Source organism: Pan troglodytes, chromosome 9, assembly GCF_028858775.2.
Source record: "Pan troglodytes isolate AG18354 chromosome 9, NHGRI_mPanTro3-v2.0_pri, whole genome shotgun sequence".
Taxonomy (NCBI): Eukaryota; Metazoa; Chordata; class Mammalia; order Primates; family Hominidae; genus Pan; species Pan troglodytes.
This window is the reverse complement of record NC_072407.2, coordinates 16147004-16172029: the sequence shown is the minus strand read 5'-3', so window position 1 is coordinate 16172029 and position 25026 is coordinate 16147004. Positions and strand designations below refer to the sequence as shown.

General features: G+C 46.6%; 1 protein-coding gene across 4 annotated transcripts in view; it reads left to right on the top strand.

Annotated features, from left to right (window-relative positions):
- Positions 1 to 5399: 5399 nt before the first annotated feature.
- Positions 5400 to 25026, top strand: part of DKK3 (dickkopf WNT signaling pathway inhibitor 3) — a 46612-nt gene continuing 26985 nt past the window's right edge. Inside the window, exons 1-4 of one of the 4 annotated variants that reach the window (XM_054662093.1) lie at positions 5400 to 5521; positions 6625 to 6863; positions 12810 to 12947; positions 16447 to 16530. In XM_054662093.1, the coding sequence (XP_054518068.1) occupies positions 6651 to 6863; positions 12810 to 12947; positions 16447 to 16530 (435 nt within the window). In that variant the 5' untranslated portion in view covers positions 5400 to 5521; positions 6625 to 6650. Of the gene's footprint in view, positions 5522 to 5883; positions 6364 to 6624; positions 6864 to 12809; positions 12948 to 16446; positions 16531 to 25026 lie in introns of those variants that run through there. The other 3 variants (XM_016920380.3, XM_016920381.4, XM_016920382.3) reach the window with 3 other exon arrangements.

The following is a 25026-nucleotide window of genomic DNA, read 5'->3' as shown; positions in this document are numbered from 1 at the left end:
AGCGTGTGCAGGGGAACTCCCCTTTATAGAACCATCAAATCTCATGAGACTTATTCACTATCACAAGAATAGCATGGAAAAGACCCACCCCCATGATTCAATTACCTCCCACTGGATCCCTCCCATGACACGTAGAAATAATGGGAGCTACGATTCAAGATGACATTTGTGCGAGGACACAGCCAAACCATACCATTCCACCCCTGGCCCCTCCCAAATCTCATGTCCTCATATTTCAAAACCAGTCATGTCTTCCTAACAGTTGTCCAAAGTCTTAACTCATTCTAGCATTAATTCAAAAGTCCAAGTCCAGTGTCTCATCTGAGACAAAGCAAGTCCCTTCTGCCTATGAGCTGGTAAAATCAAACACAAGTTAGTTCCTTCTAAGATACAAATGGGGGTACAGGCATTGGGTAAATATACTCATTCTAAGTGGGAGAAATTGGCCAAAGCAAAGAGGCTACAGGCCCCATGCAAGTCCGAAATCCAATAGCACAGTCATTAAACCTTAAAGTTCCAAAATGATCTCCTTTGACCCCATGTCTCACATCCAGGTCATGCTGATGCAAGAGGTGGGCTCCCACAGCCTTGGGCAGCTCTGTCCCTGCAGCTTTGCAGGGCATAGCCCCCCTCCAGGCTGCTTTCACTGTCTGGCATTGAGTGTCTCTGTGGCTTTTCCAGGCGCACAGTGCAAGCTGTTGGTTGACCTACCATTCTGGAAAGTGCCCCTCTTCTCACAGCTCCACTAGGCACTGCCTCAGTGGGGAGTCTGTGTGAGGACTCCAACTTCACATTTCCCTTCCACACTGTCCTAGCAGAGGTTTTCCATGAGGGAAAACCCTCTGTCTGCCCCTGCAACAGACCTCTGCCTGGACATCCAGGTGTTTCTATATTTCCATACATCCTCTGAAATCTAGGCAGAAGTTCCCAAACCTCAATTCTTGTCTTCTGTGCACCTGCAGGACCATCCAACACCATACGGAAGCTGCCAAGGCTTTGGGCTTCCACTCGCTGAAGCCACAGCCTGAGCTGTATGTTGGCCCCTTTTAGCCACAGCTGGGGTGGCTGGGATGCAGGGCACCAAGTCCCGCGCTGCACACAGTAGGGGTGCCCTAGGCCCACGAAACTATTTTTCCCTCCTAGGTCTCCAGCCCTGTGATGGGAGGGGCTGCTGTAAAGGTCTCTGACATATCCTGGAGGCATTTTCCCCATTGTTTTGGTGAGTAACAGTCTGCTCTTCTTTATTTATGCAAATTTCTGCTGCTGACATGAATTTCTTCCCAGAACATGGGTTTTTATTTTCTACTGCATTATCAGCCTGCAAAATTTTCAAAGTTTTATGCTCTGCTTTGTCTTGAATGCTTTGCCACTTAGAAATTTCTTCCACCAGGTACCCTAAATTATCTCTCTCAAGTTCAAAGTTCCACAAATCTCTAGGGCAGGGGCAAAATACTGCCAGTCTATTTGCATAACAGTGACCTTTACTTCAGTTTCCAACAAGTTCCTCATCTCCATCTGAGACCACCTCAGTCTAGACTTTATTGTCCATATCACTATCAGCATTTTGGCCAAAGTCATTCAACAAGTCTCTAAAAAGTTCCAAACTTTCCTACATCTTCCTGTCTTCTGAGCCCTCCAAGTCTCTAGGAAGTTCCAAACTTTCCTACAGTTTCTTATCTTCTTCTGAGCCCTCCAAACTCTTCCAACTTCTGCCTGTTATGCAGTTCCAAAGTCACTTCCACATTTTCAGGTATCTTTAAAGCAGCGCCTCACTACCAGGAACAAATTTACTGTATTAGTCCATTTTCATGCTGCTAATAAAGATATACCTGAGACTGGGTAATTCATATTTTAAAAAAGGTTTAATTGACTCAGTTCAGCATGGCTGAGGAGGTCTGAGGAAACTTACAATCACAGCAGAAGGTGAAGCAAACACGTCCTTCTTCAAGTGGCAGCAGCAAGGAGAAGTGCAGAGCAAAGGAAGGAAAAAGCACCTTATAAAAACATCAGATCTTGTGAGACTTATTCACTACCATGAGAACAACATGGGAAAGACCTGCCCTCATGATTCAATTACCTCCCACTGGGTCCCTCTCATGGCACATGGGGATTATGGGAGCTACAATTCAAGATGAGATTTGGGTGGGGACACAGCCAAACCATATCAAACTAATATACATTCCCACCGATACTGTATAAGTGTTCCCTTTTCTTCACATCCTTGCCAACATGTCATTTTTTGACTTTTTAATAATAGCCATTCTGACTGATATGAGATACTATTTCATTGTGGATTTAATTTGCATTTTTCTGATGAATTTAGTGATACTGAGCATATTTTCATATATTTGTTGGCCACTTGTATGTCTTCTTTTGAGAAGTGTCTGTTCATGTCTTTTGCCCACTTTTTAATGGGGTTATTTGGAGTCTTTTTATTTGTTCAAGTTCCTTATAGATTCTGGATATTAGTCATTTGTGAGATGCAGTTTGGAAATATTTTCTCTCATTCTGTATATAGATAACAGGTTGTCTATATACCCTGTTGACTGTTTCTTTTGCTGTGCAGAAGCTTTTTAGTTTAATTAAGTCCCATTTGTCTATTTTTATTATTGTTGCATTTGGTTTTGAAGTCGTAGTCATAAATTCTTTGCCTAGACCAATGTCCAGAACAGTTTCTCTCAGGTTTTCTTCTAGTATTTTTATAGTTTCAAAGCTTACATTTAAGTCTTAATCCATCTTGAGTTAATTTTTATATATGGTAAGATGTAGGGGATCTATTGTTATTCTTCTGCATATGCCTAGCCAGTTTTCCCAGAATCCTTTCCCCATTGTTAATTTTTGTTGACTTTGTTGAAAATCCGTTGGCTATAGGTGTGTGTCTTCATTTATGGGTTCTTTATTCATTCCATTGATCTTTGTGTCTATTTTTGTACCAGTACCATGCTGTTTTGGTTACCATAGGCTTGTAGTATTGTTTGAAGTCAGATAATGTGATACCTCTACTCCAGCCTGGTGTGGATACCCCTCCTCACCTCACAGTAAAGGGGGCCACTGCTGGGCCTTGGGGAGGTCAGCATTTTGCCAAGAACAGATATAAGAAAAAAGTCTACTTGACTACAAGAGGTTTTTTTGAGTTGTTTTTGTTTTGTTTTGTTTGGAGGATGGGATGGTGCCTTCTGCTTTTATTTACCAATTTATTCACAAAATATTTTAAATATACCAAAAATAATAAAAAGAACCAGCCACACCCATATATCCTGATGTAAGTAATCATCATGTTTGATTAAACAGATGTGAGTATTTGGACACTTCTGTTTCAGAATTCCTCCATGCTGGTACACTCCCTTTCTTGAAGAAATAAAATGTTATGAATACAACTGAAGACATCCTCCATCCCTTCCTTGCCTCCCACCTCAGAGGCAGCCTGCACATTTCTATATTTTTATTATATGTGAGAATCCATAAACAATGAGTGCTATTGTTCTGTTTTTCTAAGATATGCGCAAATCGTATCCCATATATGCCTTTTCGCAAATTGCCTTTTCCACCTCATATTATATTTTTGAGAGTTGGTGATGTTGCTGCCTATAAATATTGTTCATTATTCTACCTGCTGTACAGTATTCTATTATTGTAGAAGCCCCGGTCTATCCATTCTCCTGCTGGAAAACACCGGCAAGTAGTTTCCACATTTTTTGCCATTATAAATACTGCCTCAGTAAACATCTTTATACATGTCTTCTTTTGCACATGGTCATGAGTTTCTGGAGGGTGGACAGCTAATTGTGAAATTGCTGTGTGGCCACTTTCTAGGCAATTTTCAGCCAGTTATATCCGCTTTGCTGCCATTTCCTCAACCATGAAATGGGTCCCCAGTTTATGACTTGGTAGCTCCCTCATAGAGAAAATGTGAGAACCTAAAATTTTAAATAATAATTCCAGAATGTGTTTCCAATGCCTTAAAAGAAAAAATCAACTGTTCCCAGTGGATACAGAGCTTAGCCAGTGACACAATGGGAATTGTGGAAATGTAGAATGTTCTCTACTCTACCTATGATTGTCCTGGATGGCTCTGCACTCTCTGCCTGCTCTGTGCCCCTCACCTCACAATGGCCATCCAGACTGACCCTTTCTCCAACAAGTCCCCGACCCCACTGGGCTCCCCAGTCTGAGTTCTTTGGAGCTGACAATCCTTGTCCAGATCTGGTTTGGGCTCACCTCTACAGCTGGCCGCAGGGCTTTTCCTTCGAGCCCATGAATGTCTCAGGCTGGTGCGCGGACTGGCATGGAGCTGGGCAGGAAGGCCACTTATATTTGAGACCTGTAGATTTTCTTACCGTTTCTTCTCTCTCCCTTTCTCTCTTTCTTTCTTTTTCTTTCCTTCCTTCTTTCTTTCTTTCTCTTTCTTTGTCTCTTTCTTTCTCTCTCCTTCTCTCTCTCTTTCTTTCCTTTCTTTTTTTCGTTTGTAGTTTAACCTAATAATTGAACCATTGATAAATTATTACATTTGGGAATACAAAATGTAGACTCCACACAAGAAAACAAGCGTCCCTTTGCCTGACACTTGGGGCAGTTCGATATAGAGAGATTTTTAGGTTGACTCTGAAAGTCAAGACCTCCAGACCGCATGGTAAAAGGTGTAAGGCAGAAGACGATCTTATCCAGGGAAATTCCTGGTCTTTAAGCCAGCAACATGAAGGACTGGAAGAGCATGATGTGCTCTGTAAACCCGCAGCACTGCATTTCCTAGCTCGGCCCCATAATATGCCCCCACAGCACCCTCCAGTTCGGCATTAGTTTCTTCCTAATGTCCACTCTGCCCGAAGTGACAAGCGGGGGCATGTGGAGACTCAGCTCCAGGTTCCTGGACTGGCTCAGCCACCCCCAGAAAGCTAATGAATGCTCAACCAGGGCTTCCAGGTACCCAGGGGACAGAGCAGGAGATGCCGGGGAATGGGGCTTTCCTTGCAGTTCAGGAGGGCCCTGCCCCAGGCCCAGAAGTAGAAGGGAAAGCGGCTGGAACCTGCGTTTTGGCGGTAAACAGTAAAGTGGGGAGTGCTGCAGAGAAAGGCAGTCTTGGGGTTTCAAGCTGGAGAGCAGTCAGCTACACTCAGGACCTCTGGCCATCCCTGCCTTCACCTGCTGTTTGGCCTGATCGTCTAACTTCTCTGATTCTCCACTACCCACTCCATATTACGTTTTTGAGACTTGTCAAAGTTTTACATTAGGGCTAACTGGGACGCATACAAATCTGGTAACTTCGCCAGGGCGGGAAGTTAGGAAGGAGCAGAGCTGGCTGCAGGTGTCTGGTGCTGACCACTCCTCTATGCCGCCCTTGAGGAACTTGCTGACTTTCTCATGACGTTCTCCCATTCCAGGGGCTGCAAGTGCGTTATCCTGGCTGGAGCACGGTGTCAACCACGGCAGACTAAGGCCAGCGGTGATGGCTTGAATGCCAGGCTGGGGGCTGGGATTTTTCCTGAGGATTTCACAGGACAGAGGTTGGCTTGGAAAGACCAAGGTGGGACTGAGGAACATTCCCCCTACCCCCAACCTCGGTGGGCTGTTGCAAGCCTGGAGGCCAGAGAAGACAGGGGCCTGGGATGCCGCGGGGGCAGGGGTAGGCAGTGAAGGAGATGGCTGCCTTCGGTAGAGCTGGTCGCTGAGGCAGAAGAGGAGGGCGTGGGGCGTGAGGTGGCCGGCGCCCCGGCTGGCCAATGGCCGGGCTGCGGCCCCTCCGCGGGGCGGGGTGGGCCTGGTGGGCGGGCGGGGCTCGGGGGGGGGGCGGCGGGGGCCTGGTGGGCGGGCGGGGCTCGGGGGGGGGCGGCGGGGGCCTGGTGGGCGGGCGGGGCTCGGGGGGGGGGGCGGGGGGGGGCCTGGTGGGCGGGCGCGGCGCGTCTTGCGGGCTCCCTCGGGTACCGGCGCTGCCGCACCCCGCAGCGCTCCCGCACCCACGGCCCGCCCACCGCGCCGCTCCCGCATCTGCACCCGCAGCCCGGCGGCCTCCCGGCGGGAGCGAGCAGATCCAGTTCAGCCCTCAGCGCAACTCGGTCCAGTCGGGGTGGGTGAGGGGCGGCGGCGGGGGAGGGGAGGACTCTGCTGAGCTCAGCCTCTCTTGGTGGATGTGGGGCGGGGCGCTCGAGTAGGATCCGACGCCAAGGGGAGGGGGCTGACCTGTGCTCCGTCCACCCCAGGTAGGGGCTGAGAGAGGCTTGAGGTGGAAGTGGGGGTCGGGCACTCTGACCTGGTCGAGGAGGGGCTAGGGTTTGAACCGGGGACAGAGTCTAGGTGAGCTGGGGCTTGGGAGCTATTAGCGTAGACGATCCGGGTTCGGTTGCTCTGGCGAGGGCTCCAGCATCACAGGTGAGGAGCAGAGCTCAGCTTGTGCTCGAGGATGGGGGTGCGGGGTCCTGGGGCGATCGGGGCTCGGGCTGGAGCGGGTGGGGTCGCGTCTTTTCGGGTGTAGGGGAGCTGCGTTTTCAGGGGCCTCGGTTTCCTCCCGTCTCCGGGCGGGTGCGGGAAAGAGGGGCGCCAGGGGCGGGCGGCGGGGCGGAACGGGGCGGGGCGGCGGGCCCAGCGAGGGGGGTGGTCCGCGCGCCTCTGATCGCGTTCCGGGACACACAGGCGGCGGCTGCGGGCGCAGAGCGGAGATGCAGCGGCTTGGGGCCACCCTGCTGTGCCTGCTGCTGGCGGCGGCGGTCCCCACGGCCCCCGCGCCCGCTCCGACGGCGACCTCGGCTCCAGTCAAGCCCGGCCCGGCTCTCAGCTACCCGCAGGAGGAGGCCACCCTCAATGAGATGTTCCGCGAGGTTGAGGAACTGATGGAGGACACGCAGCACAAATTGCGCAGCGCGGTGAAAGAGGTGGGTGCGCCCTGGCGGCGCGGGGCTCTGAGAAGCGCCAGACTGGGGGCAGCGAAGTCTGGGAAGGCATGGAAGAGCGCTGGCCAGGGACCTCGGGTCCCGCGCAGGGCCTGGGAAGGGCCGACAGCAGATGCGGAGTGACCTGGAGGCAGCGCAGGGTGATCCCTACTCCCGCCTCGTTTTGCCTCCTTGCCAAAAAGTCTGGATCTGAGCCTGTCCACCGAGAGGCTCTGCAGCTGGACCCTCCCTAGGTAGCTGGGGCCACCACCTGCCTGCAGTTGGCGTCAGGCATGCCGTTGGCCTTCCCTATTGTCAGCGGAGGTTTGCAGGGCCCCTGGTATTCCAGCACTGTGGTTTCACAGAAACCCGGGACAAGCTCCAGGCATCGCCAAGTTCTAGCTTGTCCGTTATGCTTTGAGCTTGTTAGGATGCCATGCAGGGACAAAGAGGCAAAGAGCCCTGAGCTTTGCTGGCAGTCTGTCTGGGCTGTCTTGCTTCTCATGCAATGTGGGGGCAGAGAGGGAAGATGGAAATCCTAAATCTCAGCACTGTATGAGTGGCGGATGAGGATGTGAGAGGCAATACCCCCTCCACCCAACGGTGCTTCGCAGTTGTCCTGGGCTCAGGTCCTCCTCTGCCACTCAGTAGCAGGGTGACATTGGGCAAATCACTTAATATCCTGCACCTCAGTTTCCTGTGAAAACTAAATGTCATATGTGTGGGCACCTGGCAAATAATAGGTGCGCAGTATTTAGCAACTATTATCAGATACCACGTACCTTAGCAAAGCTTTGCCTAGCTTCTGCCCTCCATCACCTCCAGGTCTAAACACTGTGGGTGGCATCTTGTTCTGTCCTCTGTGATGGTCACCCACGCATGCCCAGGGCTGCCTGGGCAGGAGATGTCACTGGCCCAGCCCTCTCCGTCCAGGTGCGGGGAGCTGTCCCTGGTGCCTGGGGTGGGTAGACGAGGGCGCTGTTGGGCCCAATCTGCCTGTAGCCTGTGTCTATAGAGAGGAGCTAGACATCCTAGTGAAGGAGGCAGCAGGAAACCAATGTCCAGGCTGGTTCGCCCCTGGTCTGTCTTCACATCCCTGCTGTCTCCAGCTTGGTAGCCCCCCTTGTGCAAAGCCTTAACTGCTGGCCCTTGTCTCCAGGGAGAAGTTGCTTTCTCCCCGCAGCCCTTTGTAGTTTGGGGCTATTTCCCCTCCCACTCCACAACAGTTAGCCTGTGGAGTTTGCAGTGAAGGGGACACTGGCTTGGGAGGCAGTGAATTGGGCAGCTGTCCTTGAATATCCACTGGACAGGCCCAGATCCCAAGACCCATGATCTTTCTGTTTCCTGTGATTGCAAAACAATCATGACATGGAGCAATTAAAGGGTGAAGGGATTCAGATAGGCCCCAATGTCTCTTAACTCTGAAGCTTCAAATTAAATGGAGTTTGCGATACCTCTGGTTCTAGGGCAGGCCATCTGCTTTCCTTATCCAGGTTCTAGGACTTTCCCTCCTGCACACAGATTCCCGGTAAGACTGACTAAGTCACCTCTATGTTTTTGTGCCCACCACTGTTCAGAAAGTCTGCAGCGTGGTCCTCTGACGTTAGCTTCTGCTGAGGGAGGAGAGAGCAGCAAGGGCCTCTTCAGTCTCTTCTTGAGCAGAGCAGTGTGGGGCCCTGCAGGACCTAGTGACGGGGTCTTCTCCATGGGCGTTATCCAGACTGGATTTTGCCAAGACCCCAGCTTTCCTCCCTCTAGATGTGGCTCTGTGTAGGTTGGGGTGTTGAAGTTTGCCACCAGAGGAGATGTGGGCTGTCACTTCTATGCCACTCTTTCCCAGAGGTGTCCTCGCTGGCAGTGGGTACAGGATGAGAGAGGTTGAACACCATGGCAGGAGAACAGGCAGTGGGGACTGATCTTCCCTCATCCAGTCCTTGCTCTGCCACTTACTGGCAGTGGCGTCCCGAGTCTGAAGTGGAGAAGTGTCCACGTCTTAGGGTAAGGTGAGAATTAAATGAGATGCTGCAAATAAAGCAAATCAGTGAGTTGGGCAGCTGTCCCTGAATATCCACTGGTCAGGTCAAGAGCCCAAGATCCATGATCTTTGTTTCCTGTGATTGTGAAACTATCATGACATGGAACAATTAAAGGGTGAAGGGAGTCATATAGGCCCCAATGTCTCTTAACTCTGCAGCTTCACATTAAATTGAGCTTGTGATGCCTGTGGTTCTAGGGCAGGCCATCCGCTGACTGCCTAAAATGGGGTTAAGTAAAACACGTGTAATACAGGCAGCTTCATTGTGAGGTGGCTGTAAGGATGACATGATGGTTGGTTGTAAATAAGTAACAGGTATCATTATCATCATATTACTAGTAGCAGTATGAATGATAACAAAACACCACCAGTGTCTGATAGATTCTCAATAGAATCTATCTTTTAAAATATCTTAAACCATTAAAAATTAATCTTAAAATATTAAAAGTATCTTTTAGATATCTTCAAAAATAGAATACAATAGATTGTTTATAGACTGTGATTATTAGTATTAACTTTTTATGGAGACTGCCAGAATGCCCCTTAAATCTCATAGACACAGGATAATTGGTATTTAGTCATTGTTCAGGGGAAAAATCAAAAAGGACCTGGGCCAGATGCATTATTTGTTTACATAGTTGCATCTTGAATCTCCTTTCAAGTAACTTCCTGGCATTTTCAATGTTCCAGCTGAATCAAGCTGTTGAAGTTTCTTAAGGGGAAGGACAAAGCAGCTCTACTTGTACGGTCATTATTGGGAGAAGCAAATCTTCAAATGGCTTCAATCTGGGATATTCCTACTTTCCTGTGTTACTATTCTGTATGCTACCAATCAATGTATTCTGAAGACATAACCACTCTGTTTCTCCTCCCCTCATGGCCAGCTCTGTAACTCACTCATTTTAGAATGTTCTTACTGCCTCACCTATTTCTAGTATAAGTGCCGTTTTTAATAGCATTCACATTCCTCCTCTACGAAACAGCTCCTTTTGCTTCAGACTTAAGTTTCTCTTGCTAGTGGCAATAATAGTTGCGGTTGAAATTTCCATTGTAAACTATACTTTTAGTTCATGGTGCCATTTAAGAACCGTTAGCTCATTCTGTTGAAACAACCAGTGGCTGAGCTTGGGGGGAAAAGTTTTATAAAAAGACTATCTGCTCAGCCCAGAGCAAATTCTAGGTTTGGCAACTTGTCAATTATTTGAAAGCCAAACTGATTCCGATGGGAATTTTAAAAACACTAAAACATTCTCTTCTTCTGGGTGGGTCCTCTCCAGCACCTTCAGTCTTCTCTTCCCAGCTGCGTTTTTTCTATCACTAACCAGAGTGGTAACTGAGGGCAAGGTCTCTTGTTTTTAAGAAAAGTCATTTTCTTGCCCATTCTGTCTTCTATCTCAGCCCCATTTCTTCTCCGCTTTGTTGGCAAGCTCTTCAAACACATGATATCAACGTTTGCTCTTCCTGCTTCTAGCTACCCATTCCCTTCAGAACTCTGGCAAAACAAACTGGCTTCTTTTGAAACTGCCTTCTTAAAGGGCAACGGGATAAAAACAGCTGTGTATTTCATCTTTGCTGTGTATTTCATCTTTGCTGTGTGGCAGATAGTGTATTTCATGCCTTAATTCTTATATCTACTGCATGGTCCTTAATTCTTATATCTACTCAACAAAGTAGGACATCCCTATTTTACAAATGAGCAAGCTGAGGTTTAGTGGGATTTGGTATCTTGCCTAAAGTCATACAGCTACTTTGTGGCAGAGCCAGGACTTGAACCCACCTTGTCTGACTCCAGAATCCTGGTACTTTCCACTGTGTTCCTCTCCGAGGATGCTGCAGGCAATGACTTGACTCATCCAGTGGCCATCTCTCAGTGGCTTGATCCTTCTAGACTTACTTAGAGTCTTTCCCACCTAGAAGGTCCCTACCCAGAGGTAGCTCCCATCTCCTAGACCTAATTCTAGCCAGTTTCCTGACTCCCCTCTCTTTCTGATCTACTCTTTATATTATTTCCCGCTAGCCTTCTGGAACTTGCTGTAGTTCCCTATTGCCTGGAACAGAGATTCTTAACTGGGGATCAGAGGGAGGGGAGGGAAATCCTCAGAATCAGCTGAGAAGCTCAGTATTATCAGGGTCTCATCTCTAGAAATCCCAATTCAGCGGGTCCATGAAGGGATCCAGATATTTCAGTTTTTTAAACTTTGGACCTGACTCTATAATCACAGCTTCCCCATAAGGTTGCTGTGAATATTCAAGGCATCTGGTGCAACGACTCAGACATGGTCAATGCCCCAAACGTGGGGGCTATTCTTAGAATTATGATTGTTATGAAGCCGGTGATCAAGTTTCAAACATCTCAGCAGCCATCTCAGAATCCAGCACAGAATCCGGCCACTGACTAAGTCCTTGTTGAGCCTTTCTGCCTACCAGGTTTTGTTCACACTTTGAGTTTAGTGTTTTTGTGTTGCATTGAGACATGAGGATTCTTTCCTCTTATCCTCCTCAGCTCAGCAAACCTGCTGGTTAAAGCAGGGGCTCATCTAGTACTTAAGGGGATAGAGGACAGTGATTTTTTCAAATAGGAAAATACTTTTTGAGCATTCTTTTTTTAAAAAAATAATAAAAATAGCCCATAGTCAAAAATAGCAGTGTTGGAAAATTGCCAACTATCAAGTAGGACTTCTCTTTGTGTCTCTCATTTGAAATTCCTAGAGAGAGTATCTGATTGGCTCAATTAGTCTATGATGTGGCCTCCCTTTGGGTCCCATCAGCTGTGAACAGGTCACATTGTCAACTGCCCACTCATCAGGGCCAGGACGGGATGATAAATCTGGAAGGGGAAGTTGGGTGCAGATATGAGGTCACTGACATATCTGGTATAGATGTTATGGAGGATCATGAGCCTGGAGGATTTGAGGACAGTGGCCACAGAAACCTGACACCAGAGAAGAACATATGTTTAAGAAAACCAGAAGGGGTGTGGACGCCGGGAACTGGTTAACTGACCCTCTACAAGGGTCCCTCTGCAAGGATTTCCTACAAGGGTACCCAAGAGGTAGGGTGGGGAAGGAGACACAGCTGTGGCCCTACCTACAGGGAGTAAGTTTAGGTTCTCTCCATCCCCTGCCCCTACCACCACCACCAACAGGTCCTGCCACAAGGACTTAAGAGCAAATAGTGTATTTGGGATGTGCTCCCAGAAAACACTAGCAGGAAGTGGGAAAGTGTGATGAAAGAAAAGAAAGACAATCAACTGTATGCCTGCAAACAGGTTACTGCTGCGGGCATCTAGGGCTTCATCCCACTGGAGGCCTTAGAGGGAGATTACGTAGATTCTACATGCTTTAGAATTGTCTAGCGAAGGGAGAAGCTAGACTGTTTACCTCCATAGCCTGCCTCTCATTGCTAGGATGTTAACTCCGTAGCACTTGGGGCCTCTGCGGACTGAGCATACTTTGGTGACCAGAGAATGCCCTCAGAGAGAGACAGAGTTGGTTGTTGGCATGTATGGGAACTGGATGCCGGTGACCTCCAGATTAGGCCACTAGGAGATGGGCAGGGCATCAACAGCGTTTACACAGGGAGCAAGACTATCTAATGCAAACATGTTCAAATCCCAGCTCCACCCTTTCCTGGGACCCTGGGGAATTTATCTAGTCTTCCTGAGCCTCAGTTTCCCTATTTGTAATATGAGGACATTAACACCCACCTCCCAGAGAGATTGTGAAATTTCAGTGCTGTAATATATGTAAAACGTTTAGTATAATATCTTATCATAGTGAGTACTCAATTAATTGCACCTATCATCATCATCATTCTTTGTAATTGCAGAAGAGGAAAAGAGATTATTTTTCTAATAGACTCCCATTTGTAACAAGAGAAAATAATTTTGCTCATTAAATTCATCGATTTAATAGATGGAGGCAGAAGAAGCGGCTGCTAAAGCGTCATCAGAAGTGAACCTGGCAAACTTACCTCCCAGCTATCACAATGAGACCAACACAGACACGAAGGTTGGAAATAATACCATCCATGTGCACCGAGAAATTCACAAGGTAAGTCATGGCCAGCACTTCCTCCTTTCTATAGCATCCAGTCCCATCAGAGAACTAAGGTTTTTTTGTTTTTTCATATGTGATATACAAGCCCAAACTACAATCGAGAATCATAAAATATGGATTGAAAACCAGAAAGAGTAATGTTACTGTTGAAAGTGGGGAGACAATGTATCAGGATCCTAAACTGCTTTTGCATTTAAGCAATATATTTAACCCTAGGCTTCCTGCCAGTCCAGTTGCAAAGGAATGTCCAGGGATTATCATTTGAAAAAAAGAAAGCAAATGAATGTCTAAAAAGACCCTTTCCTAGCATTGAATTTGTGGAATTGATCTATCTCATAGGTTTTTATGTATGTCTCAGTAGGGATTGAACTACAGACCACGTTATGGTGAATTGACCCTCACTTTTTTTTAGGAGGAATGTAAATATGATATACCCCATTTCCAAAAGAGAAACCCTCTATTGCTACAAAATTAAACATTCATTTGCTGGTTGTGCGTTCAAAATTCTATAGCAGATTTTTCCCCAAACTACCACCTGTCTGAGTGCCTCTTGGTCTAACATCATGCATGAAGAACAACCAGGTTCATTCCCATTCTGACCTGATGAAGAAAGCTCTGCGAATCTCAAGGAACATAGCACTAGCTTGCCCCTGGTGTGCAATGTCTCTGACATGATTTGGCAGGACTCTGAGAGCAAACTGCCTAAGACTGTGTGCCGTGCAGATATTCAGGGTCGTTGTTAGCATCCCGTTGTGAATATCAAGGAGCCTGCCCCCTCAGCTCATCTCAACTCCTGTATGCAAGGCCACAGCGGCTTCACAAAAGAGCCTCACTTTTATTCAAGTGCCCAGGTAATTACTTGGTTGAAACAATAGTGTTTCTGTGCCACAGAGCACAGGGGATCAATTTTTATGTGCCGTTGCCTTGACTATAAAGTAGCTTTTGTGTGGCACTTCTCCCACTGCATCGTAATGGGCTCAGTTAGATGGATCAGCTACAGAGTGTATGAGCTCCAGGTAAATGAATGAGTTTACCAGCAGAACATAATCCTTTGGCATTGCTCATCTGCGACTGAAGAATGTTTTCAAAGTGATTATTTTATTCTTGTCAAAACCAATATCAAGTCACCCTTTCTGACAATAATTAACCAACAGGTTTGGTTGCTTCTTAAAGTTGCTTCTTGTAAATGTCAGAATACCTGAGTGTGAGTCCTACCAGTCACCAGTGTGATTTTTGAAAAATTACTTAAATGTCCTGATTCTCACTAACTGCATTTATGAAATAAGGATATCAACATCTACATTACAGTATTGTGCAGGTCAAATGACCTAAAGTATATGAAAGCTCATTGTAAACTGTAAAATGCAATGCAAAAACCACTGTTCTTATTATTACTGTTATTATAATAAAGTTATGTTATTAACACAGTGCAGTAGTTCTCAACTGGGCTTCATAGAACACTAATCTTCGGCCAGGCGTGATGGCTCAGGCCTGTAATCCCAGCACTTTGGGAGGCTAAGGTGGGAGGATCACTTGAGGTTAGGAGTTCGAGACCAGCCTGGCCAACATGGTGAAACCCCACTTCTAATAAAAATACAAAAAAAAAAAAAAATTAGCCTTAGCCAGGCATGGTGTCACGTGCCTGTAATCCCAGCGACTTGGGAAACTGAGGTAGGAGAATCACTTGAACCTGGAAGCAGAGGTTGCAGTGAGCTGAGATCATGCCACTGCATTCCAGCCTGGGTGACAGAGTGAGACTGTCAAAAAAAAGAAAAAAAAAAAGGCCAGGCACGGGGGCTTGTGCCTGTATTCCCAGCACTTTGGGAGGCCAAGGCGGGCGGATCACCTGAGATCAGGAGCTCGAGACCAGCCTGGCCAACATGGCGAAACCCCGTCTCTACTAAAACTACAAAAATTAGCTGGGCATGGTGGCACACACCTGTAGTCCCAGCTACTCAGGGAGGCTGAGGCAGGAGAATCACTTGAACCCGGGAGGCGGAGGTTGCAGTGAGCCGAGATCATCGCAACTGTACTCCAGCCTGGGCGACAGAGCAAGACTCTGTGTCAAAAGACAAACAAACAAACAAACAAACAAAAAACACTAGTCTTATGCAATGCTTCATAAAAGAAAAGCTCAGTAGTAGTGAAACATATTTGGAAAACATATATTCTTCTTCTGGAGATTTAAGAAAAATACAAATTGTTATAATAAAGGTTCTAATAAGTCATGCAACCCATACATACAGGCTTGTAGAATTTTTTAAAATATGACATTGGTTAATTCTATAAAAAGCTGGCATAAGGGAAGAGATCATTTCATTTGGGGAGAGGAATTATTTAGGTAAAAATGTAAAAGCATGATCCTTACCTTCTCAGAACTAGAATTTGATTCCCTTCTGCAAATTAGTACAAGAGTTTCCACTTTATCCTGGCTGCAGATTCCTGTGATATTAGAGCTGGCAGAGATCTTAAAGATGATGTAGAAGTGAGAAAATTTTGAATCAGAGAAAATATATTATTTGTTCCAGGTGACATACTGGATGGTTATTGGCGACTGAGACAGAGCTCAAAGAACACACATCTCCTAGCTCCTGAGCCAGCATCTTTTCTTTTCTTTCTTTCTGTTTGTTTGTTTGTTTGTTTTTGAGATGGAGTCTCACTCTATCGCCCAGGCTGGAGTAGTGCAGTGGCACGATTTCGGCTCACTGCAACCTCTGCAGCCCAGGTTCAAGCAATTCTCCTGCCTCAGCCTCCCGAGTAGCTGGGATTATCGGCACTTGCCACTGCGGCTAAATTTTGTATTTTTAGTAGAGATGGGGTTTCACCATCTTGGCCAGGTGACCAAACATCTTTTCTGTCCTTCACCACCAAATCAGACATTAGACGTGACCTTTCATGGGGCAGGAAGAGCCTGGGTTCTATGTTAGACTTAGCTTTGAGATGCCTGCACCTGGTTACAGAATCAGAGGCAGACAACAGATACAGGAATATTGGAACAAGTCTCTCATTGTACTTAAGCACTTTCTTGATGAAATGAAACCATTCACTAGAATCAGGTAGGGCTGCTAGAGCTAAAACCTGCTTGCTTTTCATGAAAGATGTTCAGCTAGACACCTGGACTTGTAATTTGTCAAGAATAAAGTTGACATTGAGTTTCAAGTGATGAGCCCCAAGAAAGATAGAAACAGCTGACATCCTTGAGCATTTTGCTGGGTGTTGGGCACTGTGCGGAGTGATTTCTCCGGATCCCCTCATTTCCTCCTCATAGCAACCCTGTGAGGCTGACTCTGTTAACATCTCTTATCACTGTGCCCAGGGGAAGCCGTCCATCTCACAGCTGCTGGGGGAACTCAGAAAGAAAGCGGGGTGGGCATTTTGACTCCTATACTGGATGCTCCTGCTTCAGAAAATGGAAAACAAAACACAAAAACAACTTGTGGAATTTGTCCAGAATTCCTTCTATTTTACTTTCATTGTACCTGTTTTACTGTAGATAACCAACGACCAGACTGGACAAATGGTCTTTTCAGAGACAGTTATCACATCTGTGGGAGATGAAGAAGGCAGAAGGAGCCACGTAAGTTGTTATTTCCCCTGTACTTGCACCCCGACACACTCACTTTCATTTTCATTCAGTTTGCCAACGGTGACTCAGATGCAGACCATGGGCAGGAGGGAGTGGAGTCTCCTGACTCATTTCTACCAAGATTCCTCAATTCCTACATTTCTGATCAGACAGATGTAGTCCAGTAATAGGTTACGCCTCCATGCACTTGGCATCAGAAACAACAGAGAAATTAAATTGAGTGGTCATTTGCATGGCCCGTCTCAGCTTTGAAAGGGGTACAAGCAAGTACCAGACATGTTGACTGGGACTTTGGTGACAGACCTGGTATATCAGGTGGTGAAATCCCCAAAGCCTCTGGGATGGCTACCCCTTTTGTAATCCCACCTCTGGTCAGGCAGTTTGAGAACAAGAACACCTTATGTGGAGCCCAATGGCCTAAAGGGAAAAAGGCTGTCCGTCCATTTCAGGGCTAGGCTCTGGTCCCCTGTCATTGCTTCTGTTAGTTGCCTGTTGCTTAGTCCAGAGGCAGAATGGATTTCACAGAATTATAGAGTCATAAATTTGGAAGGGGTGTGATTTCACAGAAAGAAAACCTGGGCACAGGTCGGGGGATGACCTGGTTGGAGTCACTGGTCTCCTAACTCCCAGACCAGAGGTGGCTCAACTGCACTTCATCTTCCCAAAGATACGCTGGCTTCGGATGCACACGCCTGCTGAGGAGTGGCCAGTAGGGAAAGTGTGCCTTTTTTATGAAGACCGCAGGAAGCCAGCCCCCTCTGTATCCAGATGGCTTCTGCATCCTCAGCCTTCCCAGGGCACTGAGGATTTTCCCCACCTCTTTTGGTCTGATGGCTGGAAGAGAACCAGTGTACGGATGACAGTTAGGAAGGTGGTGTTGTCTTGGTTAGTAGCTGATGGATTTTTTCCCTTGTTTTTGGCACAGTGCTCAAATGTCGGGAGCTGGCCGACATTTACAGCAGGCTGGGGGTCCAGTTGGCTGTGTGCAATGGTAGTGACCCACCATTCGAGGGAGCCTGGGGGTGGGGGAGGAACTGTGCAGTGAAGTGGAAAGGGCACTGGCTGTGGAGTCTAGAAGCCCCACTTTGTCACCTACCAGCTAGGGCACCTCAGTTTCCCCATCTTCAAGTGAGGTAACAATGTCCATCATCTCTCCCAGCCCTGGCAGCACAGAAGCCTCTGAAACGAAGACAAGGTTAACTAAGGCAGGGATGGAAGAGAGGCCAGCTTCCAAAGGTGGGAAGAGACAGAAGAAAGCAAAACAAAAACCAGCCAGCCATAGGATATGATCATGGTCCTAGAGGGAAGTGGTTTAGAGTGTTCCAGATCTCAGGCTGTGTTTGGGGTTTGATGAAGGATTGAGGCCTGAGCAGAGTTGTAGAATGAAAAGGGCAGGGGAAGCAGAACTCACAGGGTTGTGAATTAGGAAAAAAGCCTTTGTTCTCAAGTCAAAAAAAAAACTTAATCTATCATTGCACAGTGGTACAGCCGTGCTCTGGGGAGGGCAGCAGCCGTGCCTGTGAGCACATCTGCACCTGCTGGAGGACCAGGATACATGAGGCTGCCACATGTGCATCCCATGCTGCCCCCTCCACCCTTTCAACGAGGCAGCTGTGTCCAGTTGGTGCCTTTTAGTCAGGGGAATTGAGACTCTGAGAGTGGGATGGGGAAGAGACAAGATCTTGAACATGCCAACGGCATGCTTGGGCAGAAACTGGTTGCCTGCACTTTTGTGCTGTGCGTCACTTTTCCCAAGCATGCATGGCCTTGTGTGCCCCTGTGTACTCTTCTTCAGATCTCATCTGGGAGGCCCAGAATCTCCACACCTGCCCACGCAGTCTCCTGTGGCCATTGTGTGATGGAGGACACACCTTGGCCCCCTTGTGCAGGGCAGAATCCGTACCCCCATATATGACAGTCCTGAGAATGCAGGAGGTTGAGGGGGGCGGTAGATCTAAGTACCCCACGTGCTGGAGGCTCGCCAAGGTTGTCTTGATGCCTGCTCAGACCCTCGGGATATGAGCATATTGGGTTTCTATATTAGACTAAATTCCCGTTTGATTAACTGGAAGGGAGACCGGGGGCGTCTGATGCTTGACTGGCCAGTGTCTGGACGATCCCACAGGGCTTTGGAGAACAGATTGGAGATTTTTCAAGCCACCTGTGAGAGGGATGTCATATGGCAGAGAATGTGGCATGTGTGCCTCACTACAGAGCTGCACTCATTGTCGCAGTGGCTTGCCCAGAGTCAGGGAAGTGAGATCTAGTTTCCCATGTCCACAGAATTCTTTCATTCAACCACCTTCCTATTCCTGGGCTCACTGTCATCCTAACACAGTTGACCTAGGGCTTCAGCATCGTCTTTACAGAGACACGGAGCTCTTTTTCTGAATAGAAAGCGATAAAGACTAGTTTACTATCAAAGGAATGCAGGGGACTGTGCATTGTCACCACTGTCTCATTCTATCATTTTGCAATTTAATAATTTTTACGGTTGGCTCTGAAATGCATTACACACTGCAGAAACTTTCTCTCAGAGGGAAGAGGGAGATTTGCCATGGTGAAGGACAAATCATATGCTGTGTAAACCTTCAAATACTATACACAGGAGCTAAATTTTCAGGCTTTAAAATTTCCAGGTGAATTCAATTAAAAGTAATCACCACGCACCCTATACTTTCCTTTCTTCAAATGCTGGAATGTGTATTAATATGTATGGTAACCCAAGGAGGCTCACAGAAAGTTACAGAGAGTAACACTATATGCCTGTCTAGAAATTGCACGCAGTATGTGCAAGGCCCTGGTCTGTTTTTACACTCAAATGTGAAAGGGGAAAAGGACACCGCAGCTTGTTATTGCACCTGAGCACGTCGGCTGATGGGGATGTGGTCTGACGTCTTTGTTGTGAGGCTTTTGTGCTGCACTTGCCGCCTGCCCCACTTCACAGGTCAGTGGCAGATGCACTGATGCTGTGCTGCTTTTGTGCTGGGGGTGAGGAGGAAAGCAGCATGTAGAAGCTAGAGCATGGGCAAGCCATTGTGCATTAATAGGACACTTTTATTTATGGAACTGTGTCCCCACATAGGAAGAGTCTGGCCCAATTAGCCAAGGCACCCTTTTGATGGCACACATCCTCTTTAAAATCCAACTCGCAGCTACAAGGCTTAGCACGTCCTGCATGTGTTGTCTTTCCGGTTTCACATTAGAATTTGATGTTAAAAAGTGAGCTGGTTTGTATCTAAGTGAACACACCTCGTTTGAAGCTGTAAGTTCAATCATGTACAAGCAACTCCAAGATACTGGCCAAGACTTCTGGAAGGCTGGGTACAGTGGCACACACCTGTAGTCCCAGCACTTTGGAAGGCTGAGGTGGGAGGATCACTTGAAGACAGGAGTTCAAGACCAACCGGGGTAAGAAATTGAGACCCCTCTACAAAAAATAAAAAATAAAAAAAATTAGCCGGGCCTGGTGGCACATGCCTGTGGTTCCAGCTACTCAGGAGGCTGAGGCAGGAGGATCACTTGAGCCCAGGAGGTTGAGGCTGCAGTGAGCTATGATTGCATGTCTGCACTCCAGCCTGGGTGACAGGAATACCCTGTCTCTAGAAAAAAACAAACAACAGACTTCTGAGGCCACAGGTGGATGCATTTTCCTGCCAAAAGCACCCAGCTTGTAGAGATTTGAGTGACCCAGTGACTTCCTTGTTCCAGTGCTGGTGGTGGCTTTTTGACTGGGACAGCAGACTGAGGACAGTGATCATGGAGTTCCCGACAAGTGTGAGACCGCATGTTGTGAGGATACTTTGCCTGTTAAATGTATTGGAGCCTGGGGAGAATGGGGTGTTAAGCCGTGGCTGTCTTTTCCCATGGAGCAGTGAGCACCCATCACCTCCAAGCCCAGAGAGACCAAGCCAGAAAGTGGGAGAGGAAAGTGTATCGAACAAGCCCTTTCTCCCTCAGGTCTCAAGTTCTTCCCTGACCCCAACTTGTTCATACACTCTAGAGTGGGGTGCTGGCTTTGTTTTCTCCCTGCACCCTGGTTTTTGATGCTGGACTCAGTCCATTTAATGGAGTGTCAGAAGGTAACATGATGAGGAATCGCTGGGGGCTTATTATTTTAACAGAACCGCACCAGGGGAGGGTGCGGCACCTCTAGAGGGACTCAATCAGTTCCCAGAGGATCTGCCTCCTGGGGAGACCTGCAAGGTCCAGGGAGGCTGGGGTGGTGGCTGAGTCCCAGGAAATGCAGCCCTTCCCTTCTGTCCATTTTGAGGCAGAATGAAGAAGTTTGAAGAAGGTGAGATGCAGACCTCGGTTCGAGCCCTGCATTGCCTTTTACAAGCTCTGCCCTTTGTGACTCGGTTTCTTCAACTATCAAATGGGGCTGATAATCCCCCTTTCACAAGACTGAGTGAGAATCTAGTGTGGCAAGGTTTATAAAAGCTCTTTGTGTGAGGTTCATTATTACTGAAGAGTAATTAAAACTGGGTTCTAATTTGCTGGTTCCCAGCAACTTTACGGAAAAAAGAATGGCATGAGACTGGGGGGGAAATGCGAAAGGTCTCCACAGGCACAGGCGTCTTTCCTCTGACGTTTGTAGCCTCAGGCTGGTTTCATTCTGCAGCAGCCTGCCTTGCTCTCTGAGTGATGTGCTCTGCCAGAAGCTCTGTGTTCCTGGCCACCAGGCTGACTCATCCCGCTGTTGTTCCTAACCGTGCCTGTCCTATATGTCTAGGTTGAGGATTGGGGATACAGACAAAGGGAAGGATAGGTCATAATGAACGACCAGGGGACTAGGCGATGGTTGGGTACTGACAAGTTCCAAGTTGGGGCCCCAAGTTGGCAAGGGGTGATACTGGTTTCTGCAGAAAGAAACAGACTTATTGTCCTAAGGTTGATAGCAAAGGCTTGTGTGAATGTTCGGTTCCATAGTCTGATAACCACACAGAGTTTGCGTACATTTGTGTTTCGAGATTTATATTTTGCGTTGACTTCGTGATTTATGGCTAAATACAAGGCCCTCTTGCATTATTCAGTAGGAAAAGATATATAAGAAAAATTGAAGAGCTTTGTATCATTCTGAGAAATGGGTAAATAATTCCCAAATAAATAAAGTTGATGTGGGTGAGCAATTTTTATGGGGTAGGCTTTTCTTTTTGTGCTGCTACCTGGTATATTAAGTTGTACTCTCCTCAACCTCAATATCTTCCAAGAAAGAATTCATTAAATAGAAGCGATTCCACATCTAAAATCAAAATACTTTGGAGTTAATACTGTGGAGATGGTATAAAAGGTTGTCTTCAATCAAACATTAAGTGAAAAAAATTGCAGAACAGTATATATAATATTTAAAGTATATAAAATATACATATATGGTATATGAAATATCTTAGTTTTAGGAAAAAACGCATAAAAAATCCTGGTAAGACATATATTAAATCATTAGTAGATCTTTCCAGAGGATTTTAAGCTTGCAGAGATTTTTCCTTTATAGATTTCTTTATTTTCAAAAGAGTTTGTGAATTTACAATTTTGGTCTAAACATCTCTCTATATTTTTGAATGGTTTTGCAAATACTTTCAGTGTAAATGCTAGAAATTAAATTGCTAAGTCAAAGGGTATGCATATCTAAAATTTTGAGAGATACTGACAAATTTTCCTCTAGGAAGGCTACACCCATTTTATTTTTAGCATCAACTTCTGAGGCTGTGTTTCACCAGCCCTCACCTACAGTGGGTGTTAACAGTGCGTGATCATATGATAGGAAAAGAAAAAAATATATCTTCGTTTTGTTTATATTTCTTTGATTATTAGATCAAAGAAATATAAAGATCATTTGCATTGCTATAAAGGAGTACACAAGCCTGGGTAATTTACAAAGAAAAGAGGTTTATTTGGCTTACAGTTCTGCAGGCTATACGAGCATGGCACCTTGTTTATATTTCTTTGATTATTAGATCAAAGAAATATAAACAAGGGGGATGGCTGTTTGAGAACTGTAAATTTTATCAAATGCAGAGTCTGCAAATTTATCTTATCCCTTCTTTTCTTTGTCAGGGAGAAAGGTCAGTTTTGCATTCCAGGCCGTGCCCAAGAGCAAATACCATCTATTCCAGTGTGAGGTGATTAGGGAGGTGGGAAGTCCTAGCAGGAACATTTGAGTGCTCAATGTCTATGTGAGGCGACTGATGGGCTGAGTCACAGAGGGTGGGTGGTGGGGACATGCAGGCTACTGCCTCCACCCCTGCGAATACAAACAAGGTTTAGATGACTGCTGATAGAAGCAGCACTTCAGAGGGGGTGGTTAACAGCTCGGGCACAGGCAGATCCAGTTCAAATGGCAATTCTATTGCTTATTAGCTGTGTGCCTTTGGTTAAGTTCCTGAACTGCTCTAAGCCTTAGTTTTCCCATATGTAAAATGGGCTTAATAACAGTACCTTCCATATAGTATTGTCATGAAGATAAAATAAAATAACCCAGGTCAAAATATTATACAATACCTGGAACATAAAGAGTAAGAAGTCAGTAAATAGCAGGCATTTGTTATGATTTGATTATTTTGGTAGCCCAATCCTTGGCTATCAAAATTATCAGTATTAATTCATTCATTTATTTGCACATTCTTTGAGTACCTGCTACGTTTTTGGCAGAGAAGTGTAAAAGATAGTCTCTAACATCGGAGAAGCATCCAGGCTAGTAGTGGACAAAAAAAATAAACAAGTCATTACAATATGGATGCATAATTTTGAAAGGCAAAGGTTGCACAGGGCATTGTGGGGGCATGGTGCAGGGGAAAACCAGGTAGCCATGGAAGACTTGCTTGGGAGACAGTTCTCTACGGGTCTCTGTTTCTGCTCATTGTATAAGCAAAGGCACTTCTTAGTCCATTTGCATTGCTATAAAGTAGTACACAAGCCTGGGTAATTTACAAAGAAAGGTTTATTTGGCTTGCCATTCTGCAGGCTGTACGAGCATGGCACCAGTGTCTGCACCAGGTGACGGCTTCGGAAAGCCCCCACTCATGGCAGAAGATGAAGGTGCGCAGGCATCACATTGTGAGAGGAAGTGAGGGGAGGGAGGAGAGAGACAGAGAGAGAGAGAGGAGAGGTGCCAGGCTTTTTTCTGTTTTTTGTTTTTGTAGAGACAGTGTCTCACTATATTGCCCAAGCTGGTTTTGAACTCCTGGCCCCAAGAGATCCTCCCACCTCGGCCTCCCAAAGTGCTGGGACTATAGGCATGAGCCACTATGTCCAGCCTCTTTTTAACAATCAGAACACATGGGAACTAATAGAGCGAGAACAGCAGCAAGCCACTCATAAGGGATCTGCCCCCATGACCCAGCTACCTTCTGCTAGGTCCCACCTCCAACACTAGAGATCAAATTTCAACATGAGATTTAAAGAGGACAAATAATCCAAACTATATCTGACACTAATTGATCTCTTGTTCCAGGCCATCTTTTCTAGGCGGTGGCCTTGAAAAACAGAGCTAGCTCTCCCTCCTTGGCAGAGGGCAGGTTTGCTTGCAGTCCATTATCAAAGGTTTGGGTTCTCTGAGCTTGAGATCTCTTAGGTGTGATGTAAACCCAATGCATGTGCAGCACCCATCTGGACCCCTCCATGGGGCAGTGTGGAACCTGCAGGCAAGGAGAACTGATACAGACAAGAGGCTTATGCTGTTTCTGTGTTGCTGAAATAAAGTCCTTTGTCTCTGACCCAGAAATCTCATGTCTTCTGCTAGCAGCCATGAAACCGTGGCAGGAACATGTATCATCTTGCAAGTAGAATAGAATCTTAGACCCTCACACTTCTTGACAGGCTCCCTGGAAGAGGTGGCAGTTGAGCTGTATTTTGAATGTTGTCTAGGAATTCTCAGTTGTGGGGAAAAAGGGTATTCGTTGAACAAGTATTTCTTGCTCAAAGTCAAGGAGGCATGTGGAAATAAGAATATGTTGGAGGAACGCTAAACAATTTAGAATGCCAGAGCAGGAGATGTGCTTGGGGGAGCAGCAGGTGAAGCTGGGGGAGAGGCAGGGATGAGATCAGGCAGGCCTTTGAGAGCCATGCCAAGGAGTTAGGAATACATGCTGAGTTAGGAACATATCCTGCAACTGCAGTGCTTTACCATGTCCTGTGCTGTATACTGTAATGAGACTTCATGCAATCCCTAGAGGAAAGAGCCAGGAAGATGTGGTTTGGAAGACAGACATTCGTGGCGATGGAGCTTTGCTTAATCCTGCTGAAGCTGAAGGCTTGAGCCCCTTTGGGCTGCAAAGCCTGTACCCTGCAAAGAGCCTGGCTTCTGGCCTTGAAATCTGGAAACCGTTACTTAGAAATGGAGCACTTTGCTTTTGCTTGGTGCCAGTAGACAGGACAGATAAGTGACAGTAATTGAACTTGAAATCTCATTAGGTTGATGGTGTCGGCTGCAGAACAAGCTGATTTCTGTGGTCTCTGAGTAGCCTGGGCATGTCAGGGGCCCAACAG